Here is an 18459-nt window from a genome sequence, read left to right on the forward strand (position 1 = left end):
TTTCACCAGTCAGGCCCATCTGGAGCTGTGGGTTAACTGGCTTCCCAAGGCATGTGGATTCATTTGTAGGTATGAATAACAAAAGAAAAAACAACTGGAGTTCTGCAGGAGAGAAACAGGAACAGATGCTGGGCAGACACCTAACAGACACCTGCTCTATGATAACACTAAGTCCAAAAAATGGCTATGAGTCCAGGAAATCAAATTATATCCACTGATACTTTTGATCAAAATATGTAGAGAAAATATTTAGTTCTCAATTTGTGAAGGTGAAGGCAAGAAAATGCCAATCGTCAAAACATGAGACACACATAAAAAGGTATTTCCAGTAAACTTACAGAAATATGGGGAGAGTGCCTGGCCTCTGAGAACTCACCGTCATGCTCCATGACATTTACAGAGTTCTCAAGAATCCTCCAAGAGCACAGGAAGAGTAGGGAGTGTAGCAATGCAGAGCTGATGCTTGTTTAAATTAATAACTTAATAAAAATCATAATGAAGAGCACATGTACATGCTAAGTACTTTACATATAGTAACACAATAAATACTCATATAAAAAGCCAGACACGGTGGTTTACATCTGCAATCCCAGCATTTTGTGAGGATTGCTTTAGTCTAGGAGTTCAAGACCAGCCTGGGCAACACAGTGAGACCCCAACTCTACAAAGAATTTTAAAACTTAGCCAGGTTTGCTGGTGCACACATAGTCCTAGCTATTCGGGAGGCTGAAGCAGGGGAATCGCTTGAGCCCAGGAGTTTGAGGTTACAGTGATTGTGACTGGGCAACAGACTGAGACCCAGTCTCTAAAGAAAAAAATTAAAACCAGTGAGAGATTATTACAGATGGAGAAATGAGGCTCAGATGGGTCATTACTTTCTAGCTTCATAATCCTAGTAATGGTGAGGGCAATGCATAAACTCAAGTTTATTTTATCCTAAAGCTTATGCTCTTATGCTCTTGATCACTCATCTCTAATACCTAGTTTCTAGAAAAATGAAAGAATTAAACTAACCTAATTAAAGCATATTCCACACCGAAAGTTCTCAAGGATTCCAATGTAGTGTTGTTAGATGCTTTCTCTATTTGAATTAACTTTGCTGAATACCGTCTCTAACCTGAGAGATCACTGAGGTCACCTGGCCTAGACCAGTACTGGAATCACCTACTGTGGCCTTCTACTACAGCACAATCCACAGCCTGGCAGCACTGGCATCACTGAAAGCTCACGGGAAATGCAGAATCTCAGGCCCTACTCCAAACCTACTAATTAGAATTTGCTTTTTTTTTTTTTTTTTTGAGACAACGTCTTGCTCTGTCTCCCAGGTTGGAGTGTAGTGGTGCAATATTGGCTCACTGCAACCTCTGCCTCCCAGGTTCAAGCAATTCTCCTGCCTTAGCCTCCCAAGTAGCTGGGATTACAGGTGCACACCATCACACCCAGCTAATTTTTGTATTTTTAGTAGAGAAGGGGTTTCACCATGTTGACCAGGCTGGTCTCGAACTCCTGACCTCATGATCCGCCCGCCTCAGCCTCCCAAAGGGCTGGGATTACAGGCGTGAGCCACCGCGCCTGGCCTGAATTTGCATTTGCATCAGATCCCTAGGGGATTCAAGCATTCAAGTTTGAAGTACTTCTCTACAGCATCCCTGACATCTGGGCTCCTCTTTACTCTTTCCTGAGATAGTCTGGTCCATAACCATGCAGTCCTCAGTATTAATAAATTCCTTTTTTTAATTTTTATTTTTTTGAGACAGAGTCTCGCTCTGTCCCCCAGGCTGGAGTGCCACGGCGCGATCTCGGCTCACTGCAAGCTCCGCCTCCCGGGTTCACGCCATTCTCCTGCCTCAGCCTCCCGAGTAGCTGGGACTTCAGGCGCCCGCCACCTCGCCTGGCTAATTTTTTGTATTTTTAGTAGAGATGGGGTTTCACCGTGTTAGCCAGGATGGTCTCGATCTCCTGACCTCGTGATCCGCCCACTTCGGCCTCCCAAAGTGCTGGGATTACAGGCGTGAGCCACCACGCCCGGCCAGTATTACTAAATTCTTATGAAAACTTCCCTGAACACCACACCTTCTCCTCATTCTGCCATCTTAACTTACAAATAACAGAGCTTCAGAGATTAGAAATGCCTATTTTCACCTCCCCATGTCCTTTCCTTCTAGGCTAAACACCCACTTCCTTCAGTATCTTCACCATCATGTCGTTGGTGTCCTCCAGATCAGTGATACCCAATCTAAGATATGTATTAGAATCACCTGAAAATATCCAGGGGTAGGTCCCAGGAATCTCTATATTTTATGTACTCTCCTAGTACAGCCGTGGGGCATTACTCAGGCTTCAGAACCACTGCCCCGCATGCCCTCTAGTTGGTTAATATTCTTCCAAGAATATGACTTACACAGCTGAAGGCAATGATCAGCCCAAAGAATAGAGATTATTATGGCCCATGATCAGGATACATTTTTTTAATTAGTACAGTCTAAAATGTGGATAGCTAAGCTGGGTGTGGTGGCACACACCTGTCAGCTACTCAGGAGGCTGAGGTCCAAAAGTTCAAGTCCAGCCTGGGCAACATAGTGAGATTCCATTTCGAAAATTTTTTTAAAAGGCCTGGTGCGGTGTCTCATGCTTATAATCCCAGCACTTTGGGAGGCCAAGGCAGGCAGATCACCTGAAGTCAGGATTTAGAGACCAGCCTGGCCAACATGGTGAAATGCTGCCTCTACTGAAAATATAAAAATTAGCCAGGTGCCATGGCATGTGCCTGTAATCTCAGCTCTTTGAGAGGCTGAGGCATGAGAATCGCTTGAACCCGGGAGGTGGAGGTTGCAGAGAGCTGAGATCGTGCCACTGCACTCCAGCCTGGGCGACAGAGTGAGACTCTATTAAAAAAAAAAATGAAAGGAGAGAGAGATGAAAGAAAGAAAGAAGAAAGAAAGAAAGAAAGAAAGAGAAAGAAAGAAAGAAAGAAAGAGAGAGAAAGAAAGAAAGAAAGAAAGGAAGGAAGGAAGAAAGAGAAAGAAAGAAAGAGAGAGAAAGAAAGAAAGAAGGAAAGAAAGAAAGAAAGAAAGAAAAAGAAAGAAAGAGAGAGAGAAAAAAGAAAGGAAGGAAGAAAAAGAAAGAAAAGAAGAAAGAAAGAAAGAAAAAAGAAAGAGAAGGAAGGAAGGAGAAGAAAGAAAAGGAAAGAAAGAAGGAAAGAAAGAAAGGAAGGAAGGAAGGAAGGAGGAGGGGAGGGGAGGGGAAAGGAAAGGAAGGGAAGAGAAAGAAAGAGAAAGAGAAATAGCTATCATGAGGCATGTCATCACAGCATTAACCCACGTCAAGCTCATTGACAAAACTCCAGGATCATTTTATTTTTCAATATGAACTATTGCAAAGCCAGATTTCCCCAGTTCTGTATGTAAGCTCTTTATTTTCCTAAGTTTAGAGATAGGATTCTGTATTTATTACTCTTAAATTTCATCTTGTTGTTCTGAGCCCTTAATTTAACCTGTCAAGAGTTTTGAATGTTTATTCCATCATTTATTGTGAGGCTGTGAGTGGACTGGGGAAAGCGTGGCTCTGGAGTCAAACAAACTTGGGTAAAATCAGATCTGTTTGAGACAGATGGCTCAGGGGGTTATGCAGAAGATGGTAATTGAAGAGACAGGCTCAAGGCCAGATGAGAAATGTTCATGCAGTATATTTGTTGGGTGAATTCATGAAATAATGGCTGATGGCCGATAACCGGAGAAACTGGTTAGGGGGCTCTACACTGATCCAAGAGAGAATAAAGGCCTATGCTGAGGCTAGTTCAGTGATAACAGAGGAGGACTTAGCTTTTGGTGAGGCAGACTCAGTGAGATTTATAGAGCAATTGGATGTCAGGGTAAGAGAGAGGGAAGAATCACAATGACACTCACGTTTCTGGACTGAGCAAGTAAGAGGATACAGTTGCCAGAAGCAGGACTAAATGCACACCACACCAGCCCATCCCGGGGGCTTCCTAAAAGCTCAGGGGAAATAATTGCTCTCTTCATCACTTGTGTGTTTGTTTAACTGAAATGAGACTGACATCTTTATGGACCCAATTTAATTGTGACACGAATATATTTGATCAAAAAATAATCTCTAGGTGAACCTTGATGACATTATACTCAGTGAAATAAGCCAGACACAAAAGAACAAATACTGTATGACTCCACTCACATGAGGTAGAATAGGCAAATCCACAGAGATAGAGAGTACAGTAGTGGTTATCAGGGCCTGAAGAGAAGGAGAGAATGGGGAGTGACTTTTTAATAGGTACAGAGTTCCAGTTTGGGATGAGGAAACAGTTCTGGAGATGGATGGCGGTGATAGTGGCACAACAATGTGAATGTATTAATACTTAATGCCACTGAGTTGTACACTTAAAAATGGTTATGAGGGGAAATTTTATGTTATACGTATTTTACCACAATAAGAAACAAAAAGATGGCAGGGCCCGGTGGCTCACGCCTATAATCCCAGCACTTAGGGAGGCCGAGGCGGGTGGATCACAACGTCAGGAGATCAAGACCATCCTGGCTAACACGGTGAAACCCCGTCTCTACTAAAAAATACAAAAAAAATAGCCAGGCGTGGTGGCGGGCACTTGTAGTCCCAGCTACTCGGGAGGCTGAGGCAGGAGAATGGCATGAACCCGGGAGGTGGAGGTTGCAGTGAGCCGAGATCGTGCCACTGCACTCCAGCCTGGGTGACAGATCAAGATTCTGTCTCCAAAAAAAAGATAATAATCTCAAGTTATCAGTCATCCATGTTGGTGATGAATATTTCCTATTTTATTTTATTTTATTTTATTATTTTTCAGACAGGGGTCTCACTCTGTCACCCAGGCTGGAGTGCAGTGGCATAATCTCAGCTCACTGCAACCTCTTTCTCCCAGGCTCAAGTGATCTGCCCTCCCCAACCTCCCAAGTAGCTGGGACTACAGGCAAGCACCACCACACCTGGCTAATTTTTGTATCTTTAGTAAAGATGGGGCTTCACCATGTTGGCCAGGTTGGTCTTGAACTCCTGAGCTCAAGCCATACATCCACCTTGGCCTCCCAAAGTGCTAGGATTACAGGTGTGAGCCACTGCACCTGGCCTAATACTCCCTTTTTTAAAAGTCTAGTCATGGTTGGCTGGAAATGAATGGACAAGAATCCTCAGAGACCTAAACCCTCTGTTTAATCCACTAAGAAGTTACAACAAAGCCACCAGAGCAGAAAGAAATGACTCTGGAGATGATCGTTTGGAAGCAAAGTGCCAGCTACTGTGATGGCCCATTATATAAAATCCTTGTCTTTGCTTGTTTGTTTTTGCTCTGATCTCATTTCTTTCCATCACCAGGGATCTCTTTAGAAATGTTTAGCTATCGGTACCCACTTCCAGCAGTTTGCCTGAAACGAGGTAGGTCAAGAAACCAAAATAAGGCCAACTTTTATCTGCGCTGTGAGCTCTATCTGGAAAAACTATACACGATGTAAAATTTAAGATTTTAAATTCATGAAAGTGTCTTGAAATGAACAGGTGCCCATTTTTAAATCTACTGATCTAGCCTTCCCCTGTGAAGTGATTCTCAGCTTTGACTGCACATCAGAGTCACTTGAGAGCATTTTTAAAACTACTGATACCTGGGTCCTTACCTGAACAGGTCTGTTTAGTTCACCTGGCATGCAGCCAGGGCCTCAGGATTTTTTCTTTTTCTTCCTTTTTTTTTTCTTTTTTTTTTTTTTGAGGCAGATTTCTTGCTCTGTCACCAGGCTGGAGTGCAGTGACATGATCTCAGCTCACTGCAACCTCCGCCTCCTGGGTTCAAGCGATTCTCATGCCTCAGCCTCCCAAGTAGCTGGGATTACAGGCATGCGCCACCACACCCAGCTGATTTTCATATTTTTAGTAGAAACGGGGTTTCACCATGTGGGCCAGGTTGGTCTTAATCTCCTGACCTCATGATCCACGCGCCCCCCTCCAGCCTCCCAAAGTGCTGGGATTATAGGCGTGAGTCACTGCACCTGGTCAGGATTTTTCTTACTCAAAGTTTCTCAAGTGATTCTAATGTGCAGTCTGGGCTGTGAATCACTGATCTAAAAGAACACTTACTTACCGAGAAGTTAATACAAACTCACCCTTCCCTGAAAATGGGGGAGAGAAATGTACAATTACCTAGCAAATATGCAAGAATGATAATATCACCAAAGCAGAAATTTATCTTAAGATCCTAACATTTTGGAGCTAGGAAGGGATTTAGAGATCATTGAGAGTGGTGGTTCTCAGAGCATGATCCCCAGACCAGCAGCATCAGTGTCAGCTGAAAACTTGTTAGCAATGCATATTCTGGGCTGGGCGCAGTCGCTTCCAGCACTGTGGGAGGCTGAGGTTGGCGGATCACTTGACCTTAGGAGTTCAAGACCAGCCTGGGCAACAATTCGTTTATCATTCATAAGACCATCACTGTGGCCTTAAGGCTATACAAAAGCCACTTAAGACTACCCAAGAAGTCACTACCTTCTGTCTCCTGGTATGATTGTCTTTAAACTATCCCCAGTGGTAGACTTTCAGATTTTTAGCCAGATGTCCAATTAAAAGTAACCTAACATCTTGCTCAGTGACATATTTCAGTGATCAAAACATTGCAATAAATTGAGTTGCCCTTGTGACAATTTACACCCTTGATCCAGAAGCCCCACATGGTGGCCCATGCCTGCAAGCTACTCAGGAGGCTGGATGGCAGGATCCCTGGAGCCCAGGAGTTTAAGGCTGCAGTGAGCTATGATCATGTCACTGCATTCCAGCCTGGATGACAGAGCAAGCCCCTGTCTCAATCAATCATTAACTAATTTACATTTAAAAAATAAACATTCAATGCCTCCTCACTGGGGATGGTGGTGAGAAGCCACAACCCTCCTCCTTTGAATGCTCTGTGTATTTGAGGACCAAAATTCTCAGTTTACTCTTCTGTCTATACCATCGTTCTTTCACCAAGTTTGAAAACAGAGTGACTTACTGTAACCTCTGGCTTGCAGAAGAACATGTTGCCAGGTAGGGTTGGTTGCTACAAGCACTGAAACATGACTCTGCTAAATAAATCAATAAATAAGATTGTTGGAAGGATACAGATGCCTCTGACTCACAGATTCTCAGTAATCAGGGTTGTGCCAGGGACCCTGGAGCAGAGGTGAGTGAACGAACAGCTTCTTCAGGTCTACTTGAACTCAGGGTCATTCGTCTTCCGTCTTTGTCTCTCTGCTAATGAGTCAAAGCACTTGAGAGAGTCCACCTGGCCAAGCCTCAACATGTGTCCAGCCCTCGGTGTCCAGGGCTCTTTGCTTGCCACGCTGGCTAAGACTGTGCAGAACAGGAGAGGGGTAGTTCCCAAAGGAGAATGAAAGTACAGTTACCAAAAGAAGACAGAGGGGTACCAAGAGGCTGAAGATAACCCTCAAGTCACTGACCAGATACTGCACCAGGCCAGGAGCCAGGTCTTCTTATCTTTGTGTACCATCCCGAAGCCCGACACGTAGTGAGCCCTCGGTAAATGTATGCTCATTTGAACAAAACAAGCTGTGACCAACTGGAGAATGGGTCTTCCTGGTAAATGATTGCCACCATGAGTCCCACCGAGCCCTGAGGTACATGCTTTCCTGTGGAATAAAAAAGGCTCTCAGCATACCCTATCTACCCTTCCCTCCAGTCCTCACCCCTCGGCCCACCTTCCCTAGCACCATCCACTAGCAGAGAAAGAGGGAATCCGGAGAGGTGGAGAAAAGACTTAGGCATGTAGAAGGAGGGAAGGAAAACAATCGCTGGGCCAGAAAGGCTGATTTTAATCCCCTCCCATCCTCCTCAGGTTCATACAGCACGTTAGTAGCTGAACTAGAGCGAAACTGGTCCACACCCTGCCCAGTGTTCTCTCCACGACCGTGACCTCCCATGCATTAATGCTCAGTCTTCACAACTCGTTGCTAATGTGACATGGTCACTTAGACGCAGCTTTTTTTTTTTTGAGACAGGGTCTCGCTCTGTTGCCTAGGCTGGGGTGTAGTGGCACGATCACAGTTCACTGCAGCCTTGGCCTCCCGGGCTCAAGTGATCCTCCCACCTCAGCCTTCTGAGTAGCTGGGACTACAGGCACACACTAGCATGCCTAGCTAATTTTTTATTTTTATTTTTTTGTAGAGACAGGGTTTCGCCACGTTGCCCAGGTTGGTCTCAAACTCCTGGGCTCGCGCGATCTGCCTGCCTCGGCCTCCCAGTGTGCTGGGATTACAGGCATGAACCACCATGCCCCAGCCTAGACACAACTTTTAACAATGAAAGAAAACATTGGTTTCTGCTAAACAATTTAATTCTACGGGAAGCTATTTCTGTATCTAAAAACACCATGGTAACCATTACATCCAGCAATAAATACCATAATATACACTTATAGAGCAAAACTTACCAACAAGTCTTAAAGGTCTGTGTATACTTTAACCTGCACACTTTTATCCAACAGCACCATTGCTAAAAATGTATCCTAATAATCACAGATATGTAAAGAAACTAAACAGATGTTCACTGCAGCATTATCTGTAATGTGGGAAACCAGAAAAAACCTACAGGTACAACAATAGGGGAGTAGTTAAATCAAAGGGAGGATTCATGCACTGCATTATCGTGCAACATCAGAGTTATTGCAGAATATTAGGCTGGGTGCGGTGACTCACACCTGTAATTCCAGCACTTTGGGAGGCCAAAGTGGGTGGATCACCTGAGGTCAGGAGTTCGAGACCAGCCTGGCCAACATGGTGAAACCCCATCTCTACTAAAAATACAAAAATTAGCTGGGTGTCGTGACGCGCGCCTGTAGTCCTAGCTACTCAGGAAGCTGAGGCAGGAGAATCACTTGAACCCCAGAGGCGGAGGTTGCAGTGAGCCGAGATCACGCCACTGCACTCCAGCCTGGGTAACAGAGTGAGATTCCATCTCAAAAAAGAAAAAAAATTTGCAGAATATTAAATTTCATGTAAACAGGTCATTATATTTACAACACATTAAGTGAAATGCAGATTACAGAATAACATGTAGCACACAGCATTTTTGCAAAAAAAAAATTCTTAAAGATAGAAAAAGACTAGTACACGAAAAATATTAACAGCAGTTATCTCTAGGTAGTGAGATTATGAAGCTTTTTTTCACTTTATTTTCTTCACTTTGTCTTCCTAAATTTTCCACAAGTAACATTGTTAGATTTTTAGATTACAAATAACTTTGAGACAAAAATTATTTCTAATTATCCGGTAGATAAAGGAATGTCATTAACAGTGCTGTGGCTGAAAAATGTTGAATACATTTTCTACAGGAACGTTTAAAATTAGTCTGAGTATTCTAAAATTCTACCTGTTTTTCTTCTGAGTTCACTTCTTACAATCAACACTTACTGAATTACACTTAAAAAAATTGTTTTTCTTGGTTGAGCACAATGGTTCATGCCTATAATTCCAGCACTTTTGGAGGCCGAGGCAGGCGGGTCACTTGAGTCCAGGAGTTTGAAGCCAGCCTGGGCAACATGGCGAAAACACATCTCTGCTAACACAAAAGTTACAAAATACAAAAATTAGCCCGACGTGATGGCATGTGCCCGAGTCCCAGCTACTCAGGAGGCTGAGGTGAGAGGATCACTTGAGCCCAGGGGGTAGAGGCTGCAGTGAGCCAAGATCACGCCACTGCACTCCAGCCTGGGCACTGGAGCGAGACCCTGACTCAAAAAAAATTTTTTTTCTACTCCAGCTTACTTCTAACATCTGGTTCTGGGTATATTTTCCTTGCGATAACTTCTCTGTGAAATCATCACCTTCTAAGACCTTATTCTCCCTGAAAAATGCTTCTCTTGCTTACCCTAAAAAGTAGCACAAACATGTGACTCGGTTTGTGAAAGACAAAGCTGCCAGACATATTGAACCACTGATCTCAGAAAACTAACATCTGGGAAACAAAATCATCCCTGCCCTATGGTAAACTCTCCTCTAGGGTCAATTAAATGACTCCCTAGAATGCTAATGCACACATATTATGTGACTGGTATCATACTGAAATCTATATTAAAAGTCATGAAGCAGGTATCTGGAGCGAAGGCTTCTAAGAATTTTCAAAAGCTGATATGCAAACAAAGTATTCAGTCATGATGATGTTACAGGCAGCGAGCACACATCCCAGTTCAAACTGGGATGAGTCGGTCCCAGTTCAGACCTGTTTCCCAGTGTAGTTATTATTAAGACCCCCTTTTTCTCACTCTCAAAAGCCCCAATGTGGATGGTAAGTTACACAGTCAACTTGATGGAATGTACATTTGCCTAGAAAGGTAAAAGGGGCATAGAAATTTCATTCATCCCTAAGAACAACTTAGTCCTCAGGATCCTGATTCCAGATACAAGAGAATTTGAAGCACATAAAATAAAAGCACTATTTATTTATTTACTTATTTATTATTTATTTAGTAGAGACAGGGTCTTGCTATGTTGCCTAGGCTGTTCTCCAACCACTGGGCTCAAGCAATCCTCCTGCCTCAGCCTCCTAAAGTGCTGGGATTACAGGTGTTAAGCCAGGGTGCCCTGCTGAAACAAACTATTTTTAAGTGTTTAGTGGAAAGGCACAAAACGTTTTGTCGAAAATGATTAAAATCTATGTCATAATTAAATATTAATTGTACTTAATTGTAACATTTTAAGGGAAATGTTATGAATGACACTAGGCTATGATAATCTAGTTCATCTTCTTGCCATTTTTCCATATATAAAACTTCAGAACCAATCATTAAAAGATCACTAAGAAAAAAAATCACTAAGACTCTTAGTGGAGATTTAATCTTCCATAAAACCAAACTCAATGCATTTTAGAACTAATGTGGCCTCTCAAAAATAATCTTATTAATGTATCATTCCAAAACCTGCTTTGATTTATCCCTGTGAAGGAAACATATGGCCTCTCTCCGGAGAGACATGCACATAAGCATGTTGGCAAATGATGGTGTCACTCAAACACTTAATAGTGCTTTCTGCTGGTGCAGAAGTGCTTTTTTTTTTTTTTTTTTTAACAAATTCGATTTGAAAATACATTTCTTATAAACTGAAAAATAGAAGTAATCTTGTCTTTTTCATTCTTTAAGTACCAACAGGGGCAAATTTAGAGACTAACTTGTTGTATATTTCTTCAAATTCCAAGTAGCTCATATTATCCTTGCTGGAATTCATATTTATGATAGTCAAAATGTTTAAAAAGTATTACCTATTTTGGTAAGACAATTATAAATGTTTACTGTTGGATAAAATATACAAAATAGAGCAAGGTGTAGTGGTGCACGCTTGTAGTCCCAGCTACTTGGGAGGCTGAAGCAGGAGGATTGCTTGAGCCTAGGAGTTCGAGTCCAGCCTGGGCAACATAGCAAGACCCTGCCTCTAGAAAAATAAATTTTAAAAAATCCAATTCACTTAAATGTGGTTTTATTGATGGACAATTTCTTCCCAGAACGGCAAAAGCAGTCCTAAAATATCCATGAATCCTTGACCTGTTAATGGTTCCTACCAAAGGAATATTACCTAGTCTTTATATAGAAAATCATTTTGACATAGATGTGCATTTTCATTAAAATTTTAATATTACTATTTTAATATACTTAATGTATTGCTTCTGAAAATGTAACCTACCACTGAATTTGATCATCTATCTGTATTCTCCCCACAAAAACTAAATTGACTTCCTAGTACACATTGAACATCACACACAAATGTTTAAAATACTAAATATCACACACAAATGTTTGAAATATTGACTTTATTAGGAAAACATTTGATAGTTCTATTCGGTCATATAATCAATCACCTAATTTTAAAACTATGTGGCCAGAGGACATCAATTACAACATAGATTTTTCATTCATTCAACGAATATTTGAGCACCTACAAGTGCCAGACATTGGAGGTACAGGGTAAACAGGAGGATCCTTGCTCTCACGGAGCTTACATTCTAGCAGGAGGACAATATTAATGTTTATAGGAAAATGATGAATTTATGACAAAGGAAGTAGATAGTGTTTTACAAGAGCATAGAGTAGGGAAGCTAATCCAGCACAGGGAGGTCACAGAGACATCCCTAAGGAAGTGGAGTTTAAACTGAGAGAAGCAAGTGCTTAAACTGAAGGATGTGTTAAAGAAGAAGGGAGAGTAGAACAATTTGGGCAGAGGGAACCTTACAGACCCTAAGGTGGGAAGGTTCAAAGAACTGAAAGAGAGCTAGAACAGCTGGAGCCGTTCTCCGGTGTAAAGAGGAGTCAAAGAGATAAGATTAAAGATGTGAAGATTAAGATCTTGGTGGCATTCAGGGATTGGCACTTCTACAAGAAATCACTGAAGGGAGTAACGTGACATTACTTTTCACTTCAGGATGGCCATTCTAACTCCAGGGGGTAGACTGGACTAGCTAAGACTGAAGGCAGGTAGACCTCTTCTAAGGCCTGCGATAGTGAAAGACAAAAATAAGTGGGGAAATTCAGGTGATAGTGAAAATCAGTAGGACTTAATGAGCAAGCCAGAGGTTCCTCCACAACAACCAGTACAGATGTCCAGTAGACCTACTGGATATGCAGGCCTGCAGCTCAGGGGAGAGCTGGGTTAAGAACTGTCAAGGCAGTAATCATCTGCATTTAGATGGCAAGTGAAGCCATGACAGGGGCTGAAATGGCCCAGCAAGAATAAATCAAACCATGAGAAACACATACATTTAAGAATAAGGAGATGTGGTCAGGCGCGGTGGCTCACACCTGTAATCCCAGCACTTTGGGAGGCCGAGCTGGGTGGATCACTTGAGGTCAGTAGTTTGAGACCAGCCTGGGCAACATAGTGAAATCCCGTCTCTGCTAAAAATACAGAACTTAGCTGGGTGTGGTGGCGCGTGCCTATAGTCCCAGCTGCTTGGGAGGCTGAGGCACAAGAATCGCTTGAACCCGGGAGGTGGAAGCTGCAGTGAGCCGAGATCACGCCACCGCACTCCAGCCTGGGCAACAGAGAAACACCCTGTCTCAAAAAAAAAAAAATAATAATAAGGAGATGTCATGGGCTCGGGGGAGGGGGAAATGGGGAGCGCTGTTGTTTGAATGGTATAGTTTCAGTTTGGGACTGAGAACAAATTCTGGAGATGAATGGTGGTGATGGCTGCACAGCAGTGTGAGGGCACTTTATGCCACTGAAGTAACAGATGCCTTTCAAAAATAAGCCCGCTAAAATATCACCAAGCATAACCAGCAAAACAATCATTTCAGTGAAAATACAACTTTATATTAATCATCTCAATAATACACATTACAGAACTGAGTTTACAGATTACAGAACTTTTCATACTCTGTGGGTCAGAAAGGATAACCGTAAATTACTGTCTCCGCTTTATGGGTGGTAAAACTGAGCCACAGAGAAATTTCTCTAAGAAAATTTAAAAGGAATTGATGTTCATTAAATAAATATCCTCACTGATTTTTTTAAGGTAGAAAAGTACAATGCACAGTGTTAAAAAAAATTACTGTAATAGCCTCATGTTCGAGAAGTCTAAAATTTTAAGGCTACTACATGTGTTAATTTTCGGTACATGTCCAACAGAAAACATCCTTTATTCCAGTTACATCCTGAAGATACCGAAGTCAGTCTTCTCTATTGGTGCGTTGAGGGCTGCACTAAAACTGAGACCCAAGACCAGTCTGGTGTCTGCTGGATCAATGATCCCATCATCCCACACCCTGACAAAAGAACAAAAAAAGAGTTATGAATTTACCACCGAACTACCATTTATACACTCTCCATGTGCAGAAATGCCAAGGAAGTTTTCCTTCAGGTAATATATGGATCTACTGATTAGCATCCATGCACCATAATCTCACAAGAGAAACTATGTTCAAGACAGAGGGGGAAAACGTGGAAAAAAATGATATGACTTTCATCCCAGGCCACCACAGAATGTCATGTCAGGCTTAAGGCTTAAGGAACTACTTTTATAAGAGATCTCAAAGTAACCCCTAATTTGACAATACGTTTACTTATTTCAGGAAAAATTTTCCTATTCCTTTTCTTCCCACACAAATATATAAGCCAAGTTGGTGTATTCTGTCATTAATATGCAGAACCACATATACCCAGGTAATAACCTCAAACTTTACTGGAAAATGTATATTCCCCAACCCCCATCCAAACTCTTATGAAACTATGAAAATTATTGAATAGGCTTCAGTACATTTTATTTTATTTATTATTATTATTATTTTTGAGATGGAGTCTCGCTCTGTCACCCAGGCTGGAGTGCAGTGCAGTGGCACGATCTCAGTTCACTGCAATCTCCACCCTCTGGGTTCAAGCAATTCTGCCTCAGCCTCCCTAGCAGCTGGTATTACAGGAGTGCGCTACCACACCTGGCTAATTTTTGTATTTGTAGAAGAGACGGGGTTTCGCCATGTTGGCCAGGCCGGTTTTGAACTCCTGACCTCAGGTGATCCGCCCACCTCAGCCTCCCAAAGTGCTGCGATTACAGGCGTGAGCCACCACACCCGGCTGGCTTCAGTACATTTTATTAAGAAAATAGATACCTTCAAATGTAGGTCTTTATTTTTTGCTACAATAGGAAAAACAATAACTTTAAACTGCTTGCAGAAGAAACTTTTAAGTAGAAATTTTAGTTTCCTTCTCATTGACAACCTCAAATGTATAAGGAAAAATGACTGAGAAATATTACTTTTTAAAGGTTATTAGTAGGTGGCAGTTTGCTTTTTTTATATAAACTCCCTTCGGTATCTGAACCTGGCATCAACTATTAAACCATTCTTACATTGACAGACATGAATCAAATCTTTGCTCATAAAACATTCATAATAGGGACCCTAAAGTATCAACACCCAATAAAAAGAAAGCCACTCTTGTCATCTGCAACCAGGTGAATTGATTACACTCCCTCTGAAGCCTGCAGCACAGCAAGCATGGTGATGAAGGGGCTGCTTAATAATGTTCATTAAAAAGACTGCCCCAGGTAAGAGGCACTAATGAAATGCCGGATAAAAGTTTGATTATAAAAACAACTGAGCAGAAGCAAATTGGCACGCTACATATGTAACCTATTAGGATTAAGGAAAACATTGTAGGTTTCAGTAACTGATAATAACAAGCTCTGTCTCTGAAAAGACAGATCTAGCCATGTTCAAACCTAAGCAGGCCAGGGAATTTTACTGTGAAGCTGAGATTTACTAAACCCAAGGAAGGTACCATAAACTGGCTTGGAAATCCTTTCAGCTTTGAAAGAAAGCTGCTGTCTCCATGCCACCAGCTGTTTCAACAGAAGGGTTAAACATCTACAGATCTGGCCAGGTGCAGTGGCTCATGCCTGTAATCCCAGTACTTTGGGAAGCCGAGGCGGGTGGATCACCTGAGGTTGGGAGTTCGAGACAAGCCTGACCAACATGGAGAAACCCCATCTCTATTAAAAATACAAAATTAGCCAGGCGTGGTGGCACACGCCTGTAATCCCAGCTACTCGGGAGGCTGAGGCAGGAGAATCCCTTGAACCCAGGAGGCGGAAGTTGCGGTGAGCCGAGATCATGCCATTGCACTCCAGCCTGGGCAACAAGAAACTCTGTCTCAAAAAAAAAAAAAAAAAAAAAACTACAGATCCACAGAAAACTTTACTGTCTGTTAACATTTATTTCCAAAGATAAGTCTCTCTGGGCCATTTACTCTTCTGCCTTGAATGTAATCCATTAAAAAATAATAATAATGTTAGTATGAAAATAATAAAAGATGCAATCTTTCTCAAGAGATGACTTATCTTAGCCAGGGCTGAAAAACAAGCTAACAGCTCACACAAAATACACAATTTTTCAAACTTTAATATTTCAGCTGTCCCTGTGTATTTCAGTCAAAATCTTATGTGGAAAAAAAAAACTATAGAAAAGCTTAACAATATATATTTTATATTTCATCTCAAACCTCTTATACGGCTTTCTATTGCTTCTTTCCATTTACTGGCTACTATATGTCTGTTTACACGATGATAAAATCAGGAACATGTTTAGCTCTGAAAGACTATAAAATATTTTGTTCTTAATTAAATGAATCAAATCACCACAATAAAATATACCTATAAATTTGTTTGTAAAAATATATATTTAGCAAAAAACCTTTAAAAATTCCCAAATATTGGCCAGCCACGATTACAGGTGGCTCACGCCTGTAATCCAAGCACTTTGGGAGGCCGAGGCAGGATCACTTGAGCTCAGGCATTCAAGACCAGCCTGGCCAACATGGTGAAACCCCATCTCTACAACAAATACAAAAAAATTAGCCAGGCGTGGTGGCACATGTCTGTAGTCCCAGCTTTGGAGGCCGACGCAAGAGGATCGCTTGAGTCCGGGAGGCAGAGATTGCAGTGAGCTGAGATCACGTCATTGCACTCCAACCTGGGCAACAGAGTGAGACTCTGTCTTTAAAGAAAACAAAAACAAAAACACATACACACACCCAAATGGTATTATTTATCTCCTCAAACTAATTATGTTCTTGAAAATCAGTATGTTTTGTCTTTGTATCCACCAAGGAACCATTCAAATGATTGTAATGGACTCTAACTTTTGCTTTTTTTTTTTTTTTTTTTGAGATAGGGCCTTGTTCTGTCACCCAGGTTGGAGCACAGTGGCATGATCTCGGCTCACTGCAGCCTTGACCTCCCAGGTTCAACTGATCTGCTTGCCTCAGCCTTCTGAGTAGCTGGGACTACAGGTGCACACCATCACGCCTGGCTAATTTTTGTATATTTTTTGTAGAGACTGGGTCTCACCATGTTGCCCCGCTAGTTTTGAACTCCTGGGCTCAAGCAATCTGCCCGCCCTGGCCTCTCAAAATGCTGGGATTATAAGTGTGAGCCACTGTGCCTGGCCTGATTTTTCTTTTCTCTCTCCTCTCCTCTCCTCTCCAGTTTGCCTTCGCCAGCATAAATTACAACATAAGCTAATTTTACAAGATGCAGAAAGAGTTACTTTCTTTTTTCCATCTGCCCAAGGGACGAAAGGAAGACATGAAGCTTAGATTAGTCTTCGGAATGCAGAACACTAAAGTTGTTGAAGAAAGATGTGAAAGCAGGCACCAGCAGGTCTTCAGCTGGGACAGGCATGATAATTTATTACCTCATTAAGTGGTGTAAGAAAAAAACAGAGCCAACAGCGGCAATGGTCTGTGAGGTAATTATTTGGCGCTGACACACAGACCCTGGCAGTGACTAATCACCTTTCAAACGTACAAGCATACTTGTCAACAAATGCCAGTAAGTGTTCAACCAATCTCATGTTTAAAATGGGGTAAAAACAAAATGATCAAGGAGAGGGGTTTTTAAGCAAAAATTAGAACTTCTGAAGTAACACAGCCAAGCTTATAACTTATTCTCGGCTCCTAACATGGCCCACCTCGGGCTGCAGGACCCCTCCAGGCCCCAGACACCTCAACTAGGGGGAAGACAAGGGAAGTGAGAATCAGACCACTGGTGGTGAGTCCACAGAGCAGGGATGCTGGGAGGAGGGGTGACATTTCAGCAGTAGCCATTCAGATTGTAAAGAAACAACAGTACAAAATTAAGTGTGTCCAAATGTTATTTTCCAGTTCCTATGAATGCTGGACCATCTCAACTACACAGAGCTCTGTAAAGCTGTTCCCCTGACTGCCATCTGCACCCATCAGAGAGTTAGTGATGTTCTGGCCCCCACCTTGCGCTAGAATAGTAAGGGTTTCCTTCCTCTTCAAACTTCTTAATGATGGGCTCTTTTAAAGCCGCTTCATCAGCACTGGAGAACTAAAGGAAAAGAGGCCATGAGTAAGTCAGCTTCAGTGAACAACTGGCCCTGTTTAGATCATCTCAATTCAAAAGAAACAACAGATGTCATGAATAATAATGTTACATCTAACATGTGCATAGTGATGTATAAATTACAAGTGATCATTAACATACACGCTCTCACCTAAGACATGAGTATCAAGTTAGTGCCCCATCCCATCTCTCCTAACAGAGACAATATCCTGAGGCTATTTCACGTAAGGTGAAAGCCCAGGGTACTGTGTATCACAGCAAGGTACAATAATAGATGTGAATTATACAACCCAACAAAAGGGCTGCATTACACTTAGCAACCTCCAGTTAAGAACGTGGAAAAGTATGAGATTCTCATTTAAAATAGCCAAAATTTAAAACTTAAGCTTAAATGTTTAAGCTTAAAGGGGTAAAATACCAACCAAATCTTGAATAACCTTTTCAGTCAAGTTCCCAGAGAACTGAGAGATATTTTCCCCTAATTAAGAATTTCACAGCCTTCCCATCAGTATTACAAGGATCAAGTGATAATTAATTCAGATGTAAAAATCTTCAGAACTTAATTTGAAACCCTGAAAAATACTTTCAACT

The 18459-nt window shown here is 42.0% G+C and overlaps 1 protein-coding gene across 3 annotated transcripts in view; it reads right to left on the reverse strand.

Annotated features, from left to right (window-relative positions):
- Positions 1–11803: 11803 nt before the first annotated feature.
- The window catches only part of MCCC2 (methylcrotonyl-CoA carboxylase subunit 2), a 72788-nt gene continuing 66132 nt past the window's right edge, over positions 11804–18459 (reverse strand). For 2 of the 3 annotated variants that reach the window (XM_019013442.4, XM_019013443.4), the window contains 2 exons: positions 17768–17853; positions 11804–13771 (listed from right to left, as the gene is read on the reverse strand). In XM_019013442.4, coding sequence (XP_018868987.1) covers positions 13654–13771; positions 17768–17853 — 204 coding nt within the window. In that variant the 3' untranslated portion in view covers positions 11804–13653. The remainder of the gene's footprint in view (positions 13772–17767; positions 17854–18459) is intronic. The other variant, XM_063700696.1, reaches the window with a different exon arrangement.

Source organism: Gorilla gorilla, chromosome 19, assembly GCF_029281585.2.
Source record: "Gorilla gorilla gorilla isolate KB3781 chromosome 19, NHGRI_mGorGor1-v2.1_pri, whole genome shotgun sequence".
NCBI lineage: Eukaryota > Metazoa > Chordata > Mammalia > Primates > Hominidae > Gorilla > Gorilla gorilla.